The 21062-nt window shown below is 35.2% G+C and overlaps 1 protein-coding gene and 1 long non-coding RNA gene across 2 annotated transcripts; both read right to left on the bottom strand.

Moving 5' to 3' along the window:
• Positions 1-1351: 1351 nt before the first annotated feature.
• Positions 1352-12890, bottom strand: LOC120345149 (flavin-containing monooxygenase 5-like). Its single transcript, XM_039414568.2, has 12 exons — positions 12539-12890; positions 10973-11144; positions 9380-9463; positions 8454-8569; positions 7888-8030; positions 5859-5944; positions 5296-5419; positions 4704-4892; positions 3291-3441; positions 2489-2592; positions 2207-2305; positions 1352-1772 (listed from the first exon to the last, which is right to left on the bottom strand). The coding sequence occupies exons 1-12, from the start codon at positions 12660-12662 to the stop codon at positions 1572-1574; spliced, it is 1593 nt and encodes a 530-aa protein (XP_039270502.2). The 5' UTR covers positions 12663-12890; the 3' UTR covers positions 1352-1571.
• Positions 12891-17941: 5051 nt separating this feature from the next.
• Positions 17942-20753, bottom strand: LOC144422920 (uncharacterized). Its single transcript, XR_013475447.1, has 2 exons — positions 19618-20753; positions 17942-19451 (listed from the first exon to the last, which is right to left on the bottom strand). It is a non-coding gene; the product is annotated as an uncharacterized LOC144422920 (long non-coding RNA).
• Between the last annotated feature and the right edge of the window lie 309 nt (positions 20754-21062).

Here is a 21062-nt window from a genome sequence, read left to right as displayed (position 1 = left end):
CTTCTGTCATGTGCTATGCAGCTATGGCAACATAAAAATATACACACCTAACATTACTCCTACAGAAGACAAGATAGACGAGAAATATCGTGGTATTTATCGGTATCTTTTTTCGTGTTTGGTTTTGTAATGTCGCTTAAAATTATATTCTTTCGTGACGGATATTACTTGAAACACACACCAGACACTGTGGTTTAACGTTGTTGTGGGTAAGGAAATGCGATTCCTTTCAGTTTACTTCGGTCACCTTTTTCTAAACTCATTGTATGATGAATTGTTATATTTGAAAAAATGAGCGTGAGCAGGCCTAGTGCTACCGTCAAAAAACAACTAAGTCCGTCCAAGTTGGGACCTTAGACCCAGATAAAAAACGAAAATGGATCGCGTGGCGCTGAGTCAGCTCAGCGGTTTGTCACTGCTGTCACATGACCAGCGTTTGAGAACAGAGGAGTGTTTTGACAAGATGAGGGCACTAAACGTCTCTTCAAATGAGGAGTTACTTGACGCAAGCTTATCTCATGGGCTTGGTTCAGTCTGCACAAGAGAATTCATTCTTCTTTCACCACTTACAGGACGGCATTCCAATATAGCAATGGTTTTCAACCTTTCACTGATTGCGTACCACTTTTGTGTTTTTACTCTGGTCGCGTACCACCGACAGAACTCCCTTCTGGGGTGGGGACCAATGGCAAAAGACACGCGCTATGGTAGCATTTAATATGGCACTACATCCATCTTAGACTTTCGTGCAAAGTTTCAACGTATTATTTTATGTAGTAATAACGTGATAATTGCGTGCAAAATCGCGAGAGCATTTGCGTCGTCTGCCGCCAGAGCTAAAAGGGTTTAATCATCGTTTTTTTTTAGGTGGGAAGTAGCGGTCGAGGGCGATCTCAAGACAAGAACTGGCAGCGCTATAAACCCGTTCATGGAATGCATACGGTATGGAGGATAAAGCGTTGTCGTCATATCTTAACCAACTCAAAAGTTGATTGTTGCAATATTTCAAAGCTGCTCGCGTACCACTCGAAAATCTTCTACTACTGATTGAGAACCACTGCCATATAGCACCGTTTTGACGTTTATATGTACAACAATGAAATTCCTTGATTTTAACAAACACCAATCCCGACATCGGGATTAGGAATAGGGCTATCCTCAATTGGAATAGTTTAATATTATTTGAAATTGTTCTGCTAATAAATACAAATATCTGCCAATGGTTCAGTAGTGTACGCCAAAATTGTTCTGCGGGCCGCATGAAATGTGTCGGCGGGCCGCACGAAATGTGTCGGCGGGCCACAGTTTAAATTACTTTGTATTAAATGATAACTCATTTTAGATAATGTAATCACTGCAGCAAATTCCCATCAAATAATCCTCTTTTCTTTTTGAAAAAAATCACAAAAAGTTCTGTTAAAACTTTTTCTAATTCAATTTCTCCACTACAATATCCACTTTCGTCAAAATTCTAATTATCTAATATGCCTATATATTATTACCTACTATAGAGCTTCCAGTATTATAAACTTAGCAACGCCATGCATGCTTTCTACCTAATCAACAATGATTTATATAATCCAAGCAATAGCGCAAAAAGCGAACGCTATGATAAGCATATTCATCCAGAAAGACTGACGTTGTTTTTCTTCTTTTCCCGACAACGGGAACCACATGCGGCCCCAATGTGCCATAATAATTTTTCGAGCACCTTCCCATTTACCAGGCCCTGTCAGCCGGTACTGCACGCAGGTGAATGGTCCGAACAATACCTAAAAATATATAATACCACTTCAAAAATTCCAGTTCTATCAAATATTCTGTAAGAAATTAATATACACATATTGCGTATATATATGTACATATCAGGAAATACAACAAACGTTGTACAGAGAATAGATTATATTCGTCCGCGCAATATATTAAAGTGTTTACTACCAGAGTTTGAAATAAATGAAAGTAATAGTCTTTTAGCGACAACAACAATCTTTGATCACCTAAAATTTCAAAGCAATTGGTTCAGTAATTAATAGAAAAGAGACATTTTCACAACAAGAAGAAGGAAAGGAATACTATCGGGATGATAAACAAGAACATAATAACAAAACGATCAATATGTACACTTGGTGTCCAATAACGAACTGAAATCTTGTTATAGATGGTTCAGTTTAAACAAGTTCTTGGACCAAACTTGTAGAATTCATACCTCCCACGCAAGTAATGGATCCGTGATGAAAAGTTTGAACAGGTTCGGCTTGCATGATAATTCCTCTGCAATTCTGTCCATGTAAGTAACTCCATCTACCTGTAAGTGTAAATAAATAATAATTTGTATGTATGTAAAAAAATATTCTCCACTCCACATCCCTCGTTATAGTGTTTTTTCCCCGGTGGATTCAACGATAGCCATTCCCAGGCTATTACTTTTCAGTACTTGCAGAACGTGCATGTTAAATAAATTCATATTTTCCTCCATTATTTTTCGTACCTCAATAGTATATCGATGACTGCAAAGGTATCTTTTTTTCATCTCAGTCATCATTTCGTCATAATCCACTTTCATCAATTCATTTGAAGGCAGTTTCAAGCCACCTGAATTTATACATGATAACTTTAGTTAGATCCGGAACTTTATTTCAGCCATTTCATGAAAATTTTTTTTAAGCCAATTATTATATACTCCTTTGCGAGAAATTATTCTAATTCGTATTTATGGTGTGAAATTGAAATTCTATTTAAATTAATGTTTCATAACTTCAAACTCAAAGATGTTACTTTCCTGTTACTGCTGTGAGCTGCTGTTCGAATAAGTCTGACCTAGGTCAAAACATTACAACAACTCTATATAGCTGACATAGTATCCTTATGGCTTGTGTATACAGACCCACTAGCAAAACGTTCCGCAACCAGGTTGGAATCTCTTTCCCAATCTGGATTTTCTTGGGGATAAATTTTGTATTTTGTCTAATTTCACCAAAAATTATTTGGTAATATTGTAATATGTATTCATCGATATATCATAAACTAATCAAATTGTGCAAAAGCCACAATACTAATCTATCGAGGAAGAAATAAAAATGTCCAAAATAGAAATAAAAAAGGGTTTATCAAAAAACATTGGAAACTTCTGCACTTGCACAAAGGCAGCAGGGAAGATGCAGTAGTTAGGCATACGCTAATCTAATCAACCATTTTTTTTGTAAGAGCTATATTCTATTTTCGGGCCAAGTATTGGTTAAGTAACAACGTCGTGAAATATAAAACAGTGCGCAGAATAGACATCAAAATACCTTTAAAAACCTTTGCTGCCCATCTTGATTGAATTTCTGAGCATGGACCAATTACAGTGAGCGGTTGAACAAGACCGATGACGGCTAGAGTGTTCTGTTCCAAGTTCATAGGCCACACCAGCCGATAGAGTCCTGATTGATTACTGGTTGTCTGTGAGTAACCGATCATGTTTTTATTATTTATAAAAGTATATTGACACGCCATTATTTAGCATAGAATAGGTTTCGACCCGTAGGATCGTCACGGCATCATCGATGACTTATAACCAATGTTGATTACAATTTATATAGACGGATTTAGAGACAATAAAAGATAATTGTAGCTTTTTTATTTAACATAATTTGATATAATAGCTTATTCTATTCAATCTTGTTAAATGGTTAACAACTGAAATCCAATGAAACATTGAAAAAAACTATCTTATCGTTATGGTATTATATCACCACGCTAATGACCGAATTGCGTAAGTCATTTTTAGCAGTTTTGAGAATAATGGAACAAACTTCCTAATGATATTGTTATGCCATTGAGAGTCAATAATTTGCCATGGTTCAATTTTCTGATCGTAGCCGGATTTAAGTTAATTTGTATGACGCAGTTAAATGACGTCATAATGGCGCACAGTGACTTAGGCAGAAATGTGTCTATGACTTGGGGACATACGCAATTTTGCAACTTTACTATATGCACCAGTCCTGAAAACTAAACATTCCAAAAACGAAAGTAATTTTCAGTATTTACAATGTCTAATCCCCAAAATCGCTAAACAGTTTCAATCACATTATTTTTTATGTTTAAAAATATATATTTCATCAATATAACACGTTCTGCACACCCACCGAAATAAGACTAAGATTAAATATAAAGAATAAAACAGCAATGCACCCAATATAAAAGCCAACCAAGGTGGACTCGGACAGTGAATACCACAAGTGCACGCCTTCCTATACTGTAGTATAAATTCAAATTAATACGCGCTAAGCTAGAATCCGAGATGCAAAAACTCGAAAATACTTCGCAGAGGTTATTTTGCTTTTGTGACGTCACAATAGTCCTGCGGTAACAACGATAATTCATTATGACGAAACAGTTGCACAATTGTGCATGTCATACTAAATCTCCATTTTTATGGGTTTCGGAATTCTAAAATAAAATCTGAGTTAGGTGCGCAGCATTACATAAATACCTATTTTATAAAAAAAAAACTCAAAATCGCCGAAAATGACTTACGCAATTCGGTTATTAGCGTGACGATATACTCACACAAACAATCATAAAAAAAAATATTTTCCCAAATTCAACCACGTCTACGTCAAAACACAGATTTCTACAACATACAGTATAGGAAAGGCAGCTGGCCTGTGCAGACAATAACAAATATACTAGTAGTCTTTGTCCGATACGTAACTTACGTCAATTATGTTCCTGTCCAAGAACGGAAACTCGAAAGAAAAACCAGTGGCAAAAATTATTGCATCCATTTTTTCTCTGGCTCCGTCTTTGAATATGACTTCATTTTCTGTAAATTCTGTCACGTTCGGTTTCAGAATGACGGTGCCGTTAACAATGCGATGAGGTAACTCGTCGCTAATAGTCGGATGCTGAAATAATTTGTCAAATGTATATAAATTTTTCACATTTAATACTTACGAGGATTATTATTGCTCACTTTAGTAGGGGAGTAAAATAGGTGACAGATGCTAAACAATCATGCATTCAATCGTCTATCTTCAAAACGTCGTCAAAATGTTTGCCTCTGATCTACATGCGAGGAATCCAAATCAAAGTCTTCCGTAAACCGGCATAATATATGTTTGAAATATGCCACTTAAATAACCAAATTGTACCATGGTATTCCCAGTGCTGTTGTGAAAATCATCACAGCGATTCCTCCAATGCAACGAAGCCGTTTAACCGAAACCAATTGGGATTCCAAGACGCTTGTTTGGGACATTGGTGCTCATTTTAAAATAATGGTAAATACGGAAACATAATATTACGCACCTGGGAAAGAACTCGATGTTTCGGCTTAACTCCATACTTCTCGTGATCAAATCTGGTGTTCAGAATCGATTCAAATAAAGGATTCATAAGGGATGGCAGATTTAACATCAACCAAGAAGTGAACCTTGAAATAGAATTTGTGATGTTCTTAATCAGCGTTATAAAACAAGCATGCTGATGGTAACATAGGAGGAGACGACTTATACCGTTGATCCAACCACAGCCGTTTGAAGAACAATATTATTGTAAATTCTTTAAAAACACTGGTGAATAGGAGATCGATGCTCAAATATACGAACACGGAGATCAAAGAGAAGCAGTAGTCTACCTTATCTTTAACAGTACCTTACCTCGTCTACTGTATGATACGGTAAAGGAAACGGTCGCAGTAGCGCTACAAATAATTTTCATTAATTTGGAAGAGATCACCATACTGAATTTTGAAATAAAAAACGAATAACCTAAAGCCTACAGAAAGTTTGAAAATAAATGAAAGTAACAGCTTGATAGCGAACAATAAAATACTAATCACTGAAAAGCAATTGGTCCAGTCCAAAACATACCTTGTTATGAGTAGGAAATCGAAGGGGACCCCTTTGTCCATGATTCGACTAAAAAGCCATGTTCCCCGTCTTGTGCTCAAGTAAACCTATAGCAGAATAATAAAGATAGTGCTAGATTAGGACAGGATTTACATATTTATCCCGGGAGAGAGGAAAGTCTCTAAGACGGCTTGATCATATTGCGAACCACGGCCTCTCGTCCTGTTACCAGTCTGTGTCGCGTATGGGGTTAGTTAGCCAATTATTTTTTTCGGATGCATGGATTGATTATTGTGAAAACACTTGATTTCAGAATATTTTGCTCAAAAAATGCACGAATGAAGTCATAGAATGAATACAAATAATTAGCCGTTTATATATATATATATATATATTTAAAATGAGCATTGCAGAACTCGCCATTTTTTCACTTAAATGTGTTGACGGCATGCAAAACAGGGCTGGTCAATGTACTTTCTTCACACTGCATTTGAGATAGTTCAGCGGTAGTTTATTGTAGCCTCTTATATTACCCAATGGCTAAGTTATTTACTCGGATTCCGGTATTCCGGCTGCATCAACATTCTATAGGGTATTTTACTGTCCAATGTAACGTTTTCGTGCACTGACAAACATACTATTCTACCCTTGTTAAATCTAATTTTTCTAACTACTGTTTAAAATCCATCAACTTTTTAACCTATATATATACATTATTAATTGAGTTCATCTTCGTTGAGAACACAAGGAAAACACAAGGCTTCATTCATTGTGAGAGTGGCAACTTTTATGAACTAATACCGCAATATATTAGTTATGCCGGGAAACTTTCAAATAACCGACTTGGAGATATGATAGCAACACCTTTCGTTAAAATGCATAACTATTAAATATATAACTATATTTTCAGAGAATACGATTATAAAAATATAGTAGTTTTCGTAACATTTCATGTGTTGTTTTGGATCTTTGGGTAAAGCATATTAAAAAAATTATTCGAGATTCTATATAAAGTACTTATGTAGGTTTGTGAAATCTAATTAGAAAGCAATTACTTGGTATTTCTTTCAATTTCACATGACTTTTCTAACAACGACACTATTAAAACAAAGTAGCCCAAGCCCACATCTCATTCACGTGAAAATCAAATGATTTTTTTTCTTATTATAGACAAACCGTGTTTTTGTTGAATTGCCACAATAAGCACTTTTAAAAAATTTCGACATTAACTACCGCGGGGCAAACTATAGAAACATTACATAAACTTTTTACAACATTCTATTTGTCATTAGAAACTATATCTACGATACAAATCGTGTTAATTATAACTCGGTCACGTTCCAAGGTAAAAATACAGTAAGCCAATGCAAATTAAACCAAGAGCATCGGAAGATATTGATACGCTGTATTAAAAAAAGCAACATTTTGAACGAGCATTTGGCCTGTTATTAGACTTGTACGTAAGAAATACGACAATTTTTCATTTAAAAAGTCTGGAAGTGTTTTAAGCCCAGTTAGGCTGGTCAGATCGAGCTCCAACCAATTTATCAATTATGAAATTTGGAAGTGTTGTGAGCCTGGCTAGGCTCTTTGGATTGAGCTCAAACTGTATTTATCGAAAACAGCAAACCCAAAGATTTTTAGTTACGATATACATTAACTGTCAAGATTGATAGATTCTATAAATTGGGTAATATTTAAATCATTATATGACTGCAAAAAATATTTACTCGGGTTTGGATAACTATACTTTTATTTAAATTTTGTCGGATTAGGGCTTTAATATATATATAAGCAAAGAGTCCCGTTGAAACGCCGATGAAGCAATTTTTTCAAACATCGGCTTCATATACCTCACCACTCTCTTACAGTAAATTGATATATATATATACAGTATATTAAAAGTTCTAAAGTTATTTCTTATTCCTTTGAAACTCTACTGATGAAAACACAAAATATAGATGTAAGCCTATTAGTTTAATAAACCATGCTGTGTGAAAAATGTTAAAACTAAACCATTGAAAAGCTTTTGAGAAAATATTAATTTTACTTGTTTTGCATTTCTACTCAATTCTACAGCCATATCGCAACCAGAGTTTCCCATCCCCACGACAGTTACACGTTTTCCTTCAAATGGGGTGGAAGTGCGATATGAGCGACTATGCATCTTTTTACCCTGAAATTTTTCCACACCTACACAAAATAAAGAACTCTTTTAGTCGTATTTCATTAAAAGTCAATACTTTTGCTATTGGTGATCAATGGCGGTAGCGGAAAATAATGTACATTAAATTTTTCTTTACAATTTTATAGACTATCAAAAGCTGTTATTAATTTACCGGCAGTGTGTACTAAACAACAAAAAAAGTTTTCTAGAGCCTTCGATTACGTGAAACTCACAGATTTAATCATCGTTGCTCATAAATTTCCTCATAGATGAGTCTCCTTTGATATTGAGTAAGTGCACGCGACTTTGCTTTGAGCAAATTTTTTTAATAGAAAAACAACAACAGAAATAAGTTCTACCAGAGAACTCGGAAGTCAGTTCAATTATGTAGTATTAGTTATATAAAAATAGTTCACATATATTACAGGATCAAGTTTTATTATACACACCTGGGAAATCTTGCAATGGATAATAAGGCACAGCGTGGTGTCCAACACATACCATGACGCCATCAAAGATTCTGGTCTCCGTGCCTCCATCAAGAACTTTTTTCAGAATCAGCTGCCTTTAATTCATAAAATAATAAATTCATTTAATGGTTGAAGTTTTATTTCAATTTTCACCAGGTGAATACAAGTAAAGCCAGCGAATGAGTTTAACCTCCAAATTATTTTTTGCAAAATTTTTTCCCCCTAATTTCTCATTCAATCTTATTGATCCACGCCGAAACGAAAAACGCCAACTGGCACTTAGCTTACAGAACTATACGGGCGTTGCTATGATCGAAATACGACGAACAACTATACTAAATACTCAAAGTCATGTTGTTGATCTTTTTCAATATTTATTTGAAAATTTATAAACGTGATATACATAAAATGGTTAAAAAGATACAATTTTGAAATAATCTTGTCCAATACATCAGAGACACTTTTTGGGAATACAAAGCAGAGTTATGGTTTAATAAGTCAGCTCGTGCCCGCCCGTGTTGTATTTCCTTTATACAACATATTTATACAATCGAATAAATACAATGGGATAAAGGTTTGGGAAGAGTTATCATAATAAAAGGTTTATGTTGAAATGTACGTGGTTCGTGGTGCTGAAAGCGTACAGGGTAGAGGATCAATTAAAGTTGACCAAACTATTCGTGGTAATAACCTTTAACCCTTCATAAATACTGACGACAAACCACTGTCAAACGATCTGAGCTCTCAATTTACAAAGGGAATAATAACCCTTCACAAATACTGACGACAAATTACATTCGAAAGGTCTGATCTTTCAATTCACAAAGAGAATAATTATGGCACAAGTGATTTAGATCAATTTTTTTCGTAAAAATTAGGTAAAAAACAACTTTTTGCTATTATACCATTTTCCAGTTTCCTTGAAATCCGCGGTTGGACAGCAGTTGACCACTTCTGTATTCAAGCTGATATATTTTCGGAGGTAAAATCTAAAATATAAACCACTCTAAAGCCCGTTGAGTTTCAAAGCATGAAAAAAAAGATTTTTATTCCAATCAAATGATCATATTAAACGAATTTTAAGAAATATAACTGAACTATTAACAAGAGATCGATGCTTAAATATATGGACACTTAGAGAAAACAAAATATTTTATCATCAATGCCCCGAATATCATATGCGTTACGGTAACTTACCAGCAGGCGCGCAGCCAGGAAAGGGGACGGGCCGGTGGGGGGTTCAAAATCGTAACTTTCCATTCCCGTTTGTAACAGTCACCGCGATTACGTGCTCGTTAAAAGGGGAGTCTTTTCAGCGTATAGTTATTTTTCTGTAGCTTAAAATATTCAATCCATGACAACTACGAGATTCTAAAATGTCCTTTTAAATTAATTTAATTGTGTCCAACGTAACTCGCGGTTGCGTTTTCTGACGTCGAAATGAAGACATGTCTACCCTATAACACCACGGCAATCTGTGGACATAAAAATATGAAATAAACTGCCTGATGTATTTAATTTTGATACGTATTTTTGCAATCGTGCGAACTCGTTATCGCCGTTAGAAAATCTCAATATCTGATATTGTGGTTTCGACCCCCCCTGGATGCGCCCCTGCTTACCAGTACCGGAACTGTAGCTGTAGGCCTAATATTCAATCGCGCAACCACTTGAAAAAGGGCACAAACAGTATTCCCATGAGTAAAGAATAATAGACCAAAATTTGAGATGAAATATAAGATCCCATGAACAATTAAAACACAAACATAATAACAAAACGATTTATAGGTCCACTACCGTGTTTCCCCGAGAATAAGACAGTGTTTTATTTCAATTTTTTCTTTCGAAAAATAACACTAGGGACCATTTTCGGGGATGTCTTTTATTCTCATTTATCGAAAACAAAATTACAAAGTAGAGAATTACGAGATTTTTTAATATGAAAAATATTAAAACCGATACCCATTTACTTAAATGATACGTTTTTCTCTCTCTCACACGTTTTAGATTAATAACTTAAAACGTGTAGGAGAGATTTCTTGCTATTGTATAGGTGAAAAAAATTCGCGCTATTGACTAGGTCTTATTTTAAATGGAGGGCTTATATTAAAATCATCCTTAAAATTCAGGCTAGGTCTTATTTTTGGGGCAACACGGTACGTGTCCAACAAGATATACGTGATACGTTTATGGGGCAAATAATGCCCTAAATATCCCATAATATTATAAAACAGAATAAATAAAAATAATAAATAAATACTATCTGCTCATACTAGAAGTTATATAAAATCGAAAAAAAAAGGTACTCGCCATTAAATGTTACAAAATCATTCTTTCATTTCAAAACGGCAATGGCACGAATAAACACATGATAATACATCTAAGTATTGCATAAATGCTAGAATTTAGGTTGCACTTTCACTTGAAAATAGGAAGAAGAACATTTCAAACAGATTGCATCCTATCTGAGAGAAATTAAAATAGATACTTTATCGTACTTTTCAGCGTAAAGATTGAAATATTCCATCACTTTTGTGTGATGCATAAAATTTGGATATTCTCTTGGAATGGGAAAGTCGGAGAATGCAAGGGTTTCTTTGCTGCTGTTGATGACGGTAGTATGGTAAACCGTTGCTGCGTCTCTTTCGCCCTCTTCATATCGCCATAGACCTAAAAATAGAAAAACACAAAGAACGCTTGATAATATACTATTATGAGGTAACAAGCGGAACCTATACGGTCTGGTGATTTGATTTTGAAAAGCTCGAGGTCACTCACTGAGCGCAGGTTTGGTTTGGTAGTTATCTAGTTTTTCATTCAACTTTTCCGTATACTTGTTTCTTTTATGCAGCGATTAAACATTCAGCATTTTTATTTAAAGTCACAGAATAAATTGCTTGTGGTGTGGCTTGACCTAAAACTATAAAATGACGAGTGTACCAATATGAAGGTAACTAACTTTGTTCAACTGAAACCTATGGGCACGGGGTATATTCGTTTGGCTAACACAGACATTCCCCGAACTCGTAATAGAACTAAAATAAGGAAAATCGGAATAAAATTATGGCCTAACCTAACCTGATACACACACTACGGGAGTACCAAATTATGTACATTCACATTACTATATTCTAAACAACAAAAAATGCCTTTGTAAAATACACAAGTGTTTTATTTAACCAGGTATTATTTTCTTCGAATACGTTTTGCAAAAATCTAAAATTATAGACATATCTAACGACAGAAGTGATAAGTAATCATTTTAGTAAATTGAAGATATACTTGCTGACAAATTCATAGTAAAGAAAAACAAACAATTTTCAGTTGTGCGGTTAAATATTCAAGTACTAGGATTGGGAATATAAAACCGATTTTAGTTTGTTAACGGTTACGATTTATTTTGATCATTAACTGTACAAATCACCTTCATACTGTAAAATTTCTTCAAAAATGATTAGTTCACCGCAAATTTATCTCCCGTGGCGGCTAATTCAAAAATATATCACTGACTGTATTGGTAAATATCAATAAATAACTGAAGTACTAGTATTGCTGGTTTTGAAAAAAATTGTTTATGATTCCATTGCAAAAGCAACCATTCAATAAGTCACAAGAATATATTAGCATATCGACATCCATCAAAAATGACTATTATTCACGGAATTGGGTTTTAATAAAATACTTCGATATGCCCGAAACACGCTGCCTATCCTTGCAGTAGAGCGATCATAGAACTAACTCGCTCCGTGAATAATTTCGAGTGATGCCAGGATAAAATCACTCGAAATTGCTTTGGAAACATTGTGACCTAACAAGGTAAAATTTTAACTTATTACGTCACGCTGTGGTTAACCAGTTGATTTTACCCGGTTAACGAATATATACTGTTTTTCCTGCGATCCTCGGGCCTACCTAATACATTTGTTCTTTCAAAACCTTATTTATTTATTAAAAATACTTACCCCTCACTGGATACACTAAAAAATCGAAAACATTTTAAAAATGCTTACTTTTTATGGTACAAACTGTTTCAGTAAAACCTTGCCTTTAATTTCAATTTTTACCTCCAATTTCGTGATCTTTGTCGAAACAGGCAGGTTCTAGTCCTTCATCCAGGCAACATTTGATGGCTGCTAAACCACTACATCCAGCACCAATTATAGCAATTTTTTTAGGTAATGAATCCATCTAGGATAAAACTATCACGCACGAGCAGAGCACCGTTGACTTACTGCGTCGTTCTTTCAGTCAGGGCCTGTATATATGCTCGGCACCGGAATTCACATGGATGTCTTTTTATCTCTCGCATCGCACAGCGTGCGTCGAATAGATGAAATTGTACCTAGTACTTTTCCACTTGCCACATACGATATACATACCGTTCTTCTACACATGTTGCGTAAGTAAATTTTATCCGCAAAGGCATGCTTTTCTTTAGCTTATTAGGTTAATTTAACTAACTTTAGTTAACAGGTGGACGCGCGTTAACTCAAAAGAACAGGTCGGTTTATTTCTTGCATATTTTTTAACACATTATAAAAGTGCAAAAAATCTGTTTACAACAAAAAAAAAATGAATAAATGAAATAAGCCTTATATAGCTGCAAAGTAAATTGGACTGCAGCCTTAGGTAACAGAGTTGTGGCTTTTCAATTGAAAGAAGGATGGTACGTTGCACTGTACTATGTTGTGTTTGCAAGTTTGCAGAGTCTAGCCTTGGAACTCTAATATTTGCAAACGTCGAACGAGAAACGTCTGGTTAAGCAAACTTATAAATGAACCACAAATATACCTCGATTTCTAGGTGAAAGGTTAGTCTGCGAGACAACGGCTTGGTAACCAACGAAACTTGTTACTGTTGAGAGATACAAGAAAGATACTGGAAATACGTTGCTTTTGAACAATCAGTTAAATATCGTTGCTGTTTGTTTGAATTACCTCAAACTATAAATTATTCGTTTTATTTATTTGTCGGAATTGATGAATTTTAATTCATTCGTTACACAAATTTATAGAAATTGTAGCTTGTGGCTATTGGCAGGAATAGATGTGTGCATATGGCTCCAGATTCACGAAATCGGTTTAGATTGCAGTGTGGGCTTCGACTGACCGATAATCTTGAACTATAGTATAACTTGTATTTAATACTCAAGTGAAATATTACCTATTTTGTATTATCACTAATATATATATGTAAGCCCTAACTAACAGGTTAAAGTAAAATATCGCTATACTGGTATGCTCTATTCAAATATTCGCAATTGGTGGATGTTGTAAAACGCATCGTGACTGCGCAAGTGAAACGCGCAATTTCTATCATTGTTCTAATTGCAGTTTTCATTTTACTTAACGCAAACGCTAATAAGTTATTCATGTCCGGTTCAATGATCAAGCGCGCCGACACAGTCGTGTTGATTTCACATATATATATATAATATTGGTAATACTGATATCATCTTTTACTCAATTTAGTAACCAGTGTTTTTATCGACAAATGAAAATGATAACACAAATAAAATAATTTCATCACGCATGCTAGAACAATATTTTCGAAATGAGTCATGGGAAACAGCGGCGTATAAGGTAATGTTTCGCCATTGTATGAGACTTGTAGTGCTACTAGTGTGACACTAAATGTTGCTCCCCATCACTGATTGCACTACAGCAGCAGTTCATAAATGTCGAGTTGCTTAGTACGCCGCGAAAATTAACAGAATTGTGTCAAACATATCTAAAATATGATTAAAATAAAATAAAATTGAAAAATATTATTTTACATATTGTCACGCTAATAACCGAATTGCGCAAGTCATTTTTAGCAGTTTTGAGAAAAACGTAAAAAACTTCCTAATGTTATTGTTATTCCATTGAGAGTCAATAATTTTCCATGGTTCAATTTTTTGATCGTCGCCGGATTTAAGTTAATTTGTATGACGCAGTTAAGTGACGTCATAATGGCGCACTGTGACTTAGGCAGAAATGTGTCTATGACTTGGGGGCATCTTTACTATATGCACCAGTCCTGAACACTAAACATTACAAAAACGAATGTAATTCTCGGTATCTACAATGTCTAATCCCCAAAATAGCTAATCAGTTCCAATTACTTTATTTTTTATGTTTAAAAATATATAGTTCATCAACTTAACACGTTCTGCACACCCACCGAAATAAGACTAAGATTAAATATAAAGAATAAAACAGCAATGCACCCAATATAAAAGCCAACCAAGGACTCGGACAGTGAATATCACAAGTGCACGTCTTCCTATACTGTAGTATAAATTCAAATTAATACGCGCTAAGCTAGAATCCGAGATGCAAAAACTCGAAAATACTTAGCAGAAGTTATTTTGCCTTTGTGACGTCACATTAGTCCTGCGTTAACAATGATAATTCATTATGACGAAACAATTGCACAGATGTGCATGTCATACTAAATCTCCATTTTTATGGGTTTCGGAATTCTTAAAATAAAATCTGAGTTAACAGACAGGTGCACAGCATTACATAAATACCTATTTCATAAAAAATCATAATCGCCAAAAATGACTTACGCAATTCGGTTATTAGCATTGTTTTTCATGGCACAAATTGCCGTGCCGCGGTATATTATAGAGTTCAGTAATTTTTTTTTATTTGTCTTAAGCCGAAGCATTCCGTTGAACATAATTGAATTAATAATTTAATTTTTAATGCACGTATGAATTGCATATTTCCCGCAACTGAAAAATCATTATCCGCTGGAAAGTCGTGATCGCGGCGAATGTTTCCGATTTTGAACAAAATTTACCGAAGATAAAGTTTGCTGCGAGTCATCAGACATACGAGAGGATTTGAGATTGTACCTGACCAAAATGGCATTTGAAATTTTAGTTTTAAAATATTGTTGAAACTCATACATTCTATTAAAAAAACACCATGAGCCATGATTAATTCATTTGTTTAATTGATTTGCAATAAATTTATTTGTGGCTTCATGTTTTATTGTATTGTCGGTGTGTTCAGTCAGTGATAATGTAAAAAGTAGTGTAAGGGGGCGACGACACAAAAAAGTTTGACACTACTGCACTAGACTACAAACATTCCACTTTATACATGGATACGAATTACTGCCGAGTACTCGAATTGCCAATAGGGAATCGTTTGTTCATTACGGAGGGAAAAGAATGTTGTATGGAGTCATTTCAGCAAAACTAGGCTTCGAAATTAAATTTTGAACTTTATTCATTTTCAAATCGTTTTTATTTTTTTGAATTGTATAGGCTAGTTCCGGGTTAAAAAAAGGGTTTAAATTTAACGAAAGTGTTATTTGTTCAATTTTTTAATTAGGTTGATAATTCTTGCCACAAATATTTACCGTTTTATATATAGGTTTAAACATTAAATACGGCCGCGTAAATGAATCTGTCTAAATTTGAAAAAGTCTACCCTTTTAATCCTAGAAAACAATATATATATATGCAGGGCCAGCTTTCCCAATAGACTAGGCAGGCTGAAGCCTATTCATTTATTAATTTATCCCTATTCTCGACGCACTTGAAGCCAATTTGAGAAGAAGCGCTAATGTGTACAGTGACATTGGAGAAATGTTCCTCTTTTATTGCTAATCAGAAAGCATCTAAGGTAGAAATTGTACGAGGCGTAGAACTTTTAAAGGAATCGTATCCAGAAGATGTTAATCCGAGACTTACTGATGGACTACATTTTCATTCGTACGTGAGTCAAACACAAATCCAAGGGCTTACCGGTAGCCTACAGAAGAGCAATCTACCCTATTTCATTGTCTCGTGGGAACCTTTATGAAATTATGTGCTAGTGTCACGGATTTTATTATCCGTGTGTTTTAATTTAGTTTGTCTTTTTGTATTTGCTTATATGCTTTTTGAGGACCCTTGGTTCGGGTATACTTCATCCGGGTCCGGTTGCTGTGGGACTACAATCACCCTCGAGTTGTGAGAAAAAGAGTTTCACGCTCTCTTCTCCGGTCGCCTCGCTGGCGGCCGGACGTGTTTTCCTGTGTTCTCTGTTTTGTGCTGTTTTAACTGTGAAGTTGCCTCATAATAAACCACAAATCCGGAATCTGAGTCTTCTGATTCAATACACACGGTAGCAACATCTTAGACCGTGACAATGGCGAGCACGGCGACGGATTTGGAGGAAATCAATGACGGCAACTTCGAAGGTTCTGACAATCAGGAAAATGAAACAAAAATCCAGCTTGGACGAAGAGTTTAACGGAACCATTATCAACTCAGCGACTTCGGGAACGGTGTCTCAGGCGGAACATAACAACATTTTTGGTGGGCTGAGTGAGCCTTGGTGTGATGATGAAGGTCCCGGCATGTGTGCGGTGGTTAAAGCTGGCTGGACTGTTGTGACCGGTTTTCAGAAGTGGGATTGTGTGTTACCTTCAGTGGTGGAGCCCTGGGTTGTTGGAATCCCAAGTTGTGTGGTCAACGTGAGCCAGGAACCGGTGCATGTCGAGGTGGGTACCTCAGTGGGAGTAGTTCACCCAAGAGGGGAGGTTTACCAAATTGCTGATATGTCTGGCTCTGATCCTGAAGTGGGGGAAGGTTATTATCCGAAGTGGAACATTTAAATAAAGATGAGAAAAACCGTAAATATATACTACTACTAGATGTCTAACTCCGCTTGCCGTATATTAAACAAACAAAGGCGATGTTGCACCTCCAAGTGGCGGGCGTCACGGTTGGTTTTGTTCAGACAAGATGCTTAACGACGACGACGCTTCTGCATCACAGCTCGAAAACTAGCCCTGATCATTGATGACTAATCGAAATATTTGCTGAAAGACTAAGAAATTTGATAAAAATGAACAAATAATTGTGAAAATGAAGACACAGTCTGTCTTGCAAATGACCAGGATGATGTGACAACTTCCTTGTCGAAAGAAAGCAAGGCATCAAAAATGCGATGCATTGCAAAAAATGTCAGTCAGATGTAGGTAAAGCGGCGACGAAAATGAATACTTTGCACTTTATATAAAAAAAAAAACGCTTAGTAGCACAGCATTTTGATCTCACTTCATCTCAAGTAGCTTTCACAGAAGTTTTTTCTCCACTTGACCTATAATCAGGACTGCCATAACGTCCTTATTTTTAGAATTTGTCCTTATTTTGAAGGTCTTTGTTTTAGGAAATATTTTTGTCCTTATTTCTAAGAAACATCTTTATTTTGACGTGTCCTTATTTTTGACCTTATAAATGAATATACCAGTAAATTAAACTTTGAATTTAGCTTAGATTTGGAACTTCATAAGGGATAAAATGAGTAAACGTAAAAATTTTGCCGTAATGAATATGAGAAAGAATTCAACGGCGTCAAACGAAACGAAGGGCCAGTGATTTGCGCACTGCAGCTTTTGTGAATGTGACAACAATCTGGAATGCATAGGTAGAGCAGCAATTTCTGTTAATAATGCAACCCAGAAACACAAGGCTCTGCTCAAGAAATCAATCAAACCAATCTTTTAATAACTTTTGTAAGAGTCAATGATTATAAGGCTATCTCAACACATGCAAGCAGCTGAAATTTTTTCCATCATCACATCATTGAACATCCGACACTTGATATAAAAGAAAAATATTTTCAAATCATTCATGAGCGAATACCTATTAAACAATGTAACTGAATGTCAAGATGTAACAACACTACTTGAGAAAGTATTCAAAAAATTGAGCAAATGTATACGCAAAGTACTGCAGCCAAAATAATAACAACAAGATGGACAATAGGACTCATGGAATACGAAAACAATTGAAGAAACACAGCAGCTAGAACGAAGATTAAGATGTATGTGATTTACTGATTACAGTCAAGTTTTCGTACTCCTGAAGTATGCGTACCAAGAAATGAGGACATCGGAACGTAGTATGTGTACTACGTTAGGGTTAGGCCAAAATTTTATTCCCTTTTCCTTATTTTAATTCTATTACGAGTTCAAGGACTAACCAAGTGAGTTTTGTAGTATTTGTACCTGAAAGTATGGCCTAACCTGGTACACATACTATGTTCCGTTGTCCGTTATCTTGGTACACGTATTTCTGGAGTAAAGTTTTTTTCTCAAGAATCCATAGAAATACAAATTATTATTTTAATTACTAATGTGAATAAACACTGAATATCGAGTTATATTAATAGTGGTATTGATGTTTTTTAAGGCTTTGAGAGTGGTTCTTAGTTGGAGTAAAAAGGCAATTTAGGTTCTATCACGTGGACGTTGCTACATATTTCTTTTTCTTTGCTGCTTTTCAATCAACTGGAGCACCGATGGATCCCCAGCCCCGCGACCTGCAAAATATGCATCTTTTAAACTGAAAATCCTTTGGCGATTCATTCAATATTGAGGGTGAGGCCCTACGGGCATAGCTGAAGATTTTGAAGGGGGGGGGGGGGGGGGGGGGCTGAAATCTTTTAATTGACAAGTTAGACCAAAACACCTAGCAGGTCTGATCGCGGTCTAACTCTAAAAAGTGTTTCAAGCCACGAAAAAATTTATATGTATGATATAGTAAACCAATTTAGAAGACTTTCATCTTACACTTAAAGGGGGGGCTGACAGATGTTTGGTCTAATATGGTATACCACATGTTGAAGGTACCAGTATATGAAGCCCTTCATACGCTGGAGAAACAATAAATGTTTTTTTTTTTAAATATGACTACAGAATGTGTTGCATGTAGCTGTAGTGTATAGCATTAATTTTGTTAAAAAATCCTTGAGCTAATCATCTGTTGTAGACTTCCAGTGTGTGAAATATTTATGAATTTTTGCTGATCTACTGTCTTTTGTCTCCAGATGTTTCATAGAGTAGTAGTAGATTTCCGTTTTTGCGGGAAGCCACGTCAGTAGTGCTGTTCCATATCTTAAAAAATGTATTTTGCAGTTTGCAAAACTTGGCAGTTGCTTCAAATTCACCCATTTCCGAAATCCTAGCACCAGATGCAGGAAGAACCTACAAAGAAAAATTTCCCCGGTTCATCTGTTATTAATGACCCAAATACTGTTGGTAATTTTAGAAATAATAATCATGCTCCAAGTATTTAAATGCTCAATAGGAGATAGATCTAAAAAAAAAAATACAAATGAATTAAAACCCAAAACAATTCTTTGTGCTATACCTGTGCTTAATATTTAACAGACATTTTTATCAAGCTATTGAGTTAAACATGTTGGTCTGTTAGTTTACATGGCTGTTTCAAACGTTTTTTTTAGACATATCTTCATAAAATCCCCCTAGATGCGTTTCCATACCAAAACCCCATCTAGTTACAGCAAATCATTCTTCAAAAGTGAGTTTCGAGACGTCTGCAAAAATTATTTTAGTTAGGGTATTTTGAAATAAATTGCCAACAGCAATTGAACCTTGTCTACCATCTAAGCATGTATGTGTTTATATATAAGTATAACAGTCACTTTGACAAATATTATTTGAAACAAAAATGTGAATACCCCGCAAAACAAATTGGAATTAATAACATGTAAAGGTTCCAGGGGAAATATTAATGCATTCAATAAATGTGGTGGATTTTGCAGTAGCAAAAAAGTTATTGCTATTGATCACAAATCAATAATTTAAAAACACTCGACAAAATAATTCAAAACTTTTTGGCACATCTAAAATTATAGATATATATATGTTGAAGCTATGTTTAGATAATAGCAATAATAGGTATCCAATTTATGTGAGTTATTAGTACCAGCCTGAAATCAAGCAAAATGAATTATCATGGCAAAACGTAAAACGCCTCTTATGTTGTAATGTGCAGCTGGTGACTTCGTATACAATGACAGAATGAGTCTGGGAAAAAATTATCAAGATCAGTAGAACTCCATTATAAAACACTAATTAATTGAAGTTAAAATATGTGTTTTTAATTTATGTTTTTCTGCAGACGTCACAATTTCAGGGTGGTATCGCTCACATTTCTTTTTTTTTTGCTGACAGCTTTAGTTGCTCCACCAAAAATATTTTCATTGATATGGTGTAAGCTAATTTTGAGATAAAGCATCACCCATCAGTCAATTTATATTCTCGCTTACTGCTTTGATTACACAGCATAAATCTTCACACTGTAACTTTTTTATGATCCGAAAATATACATATCTCTTATCGAAATGTACATTCCTTGACAAATCATTACTGTATTGGGTACCTATAAGAACATTTACAACTTACTCTTTTTTATGCAGAATAATCGTAGCACATAGCGGCTCTCTACCACATATACTCATGAGAGCTTTAAAGTGAATTTAAAATCTTACTGTCAATGTGCTTTCGGGTGCTGTACCGGTCTTAGGGCGTTCCCACTCAATTAATTGTTCTTCTATTTTGTTTTGTAATCTGCATTCTATCAGTTCTATAGTCAAGTATATCGTGTAATATTTCATGTGCACAACTAACTTGAATATTTATAAGTCACTCACTTAATCTTGACGCGAGACAGCGCCGTCAGAACACAGAAAGTCGCACGATGATTTTCGAAGCAATAATAATCTGTCAGCACCAAGTCAAGCGTGTCAGCGAATTCAACACCGGGGCCAAATTTCCGGAGTTACACGGGGT

This window comes from Styela clava, chromosome 5, assembly GCF_964204865.1.
Source record: "Styela clava chromosome 5, kaStyClav1.hap1.2, whole genome shotgun sequence".
In the NCBI taxonomy this organism is placed as follows: domain Eukaryota; kingdom Metazoa; phylum Chordata; class Ascidiacea; order Stolidobranchia; family Styelidae; genus Styela; species Styela clava.
This window is presented reverse-complemented; position numbering and strand designations above follow the sequence as displayed.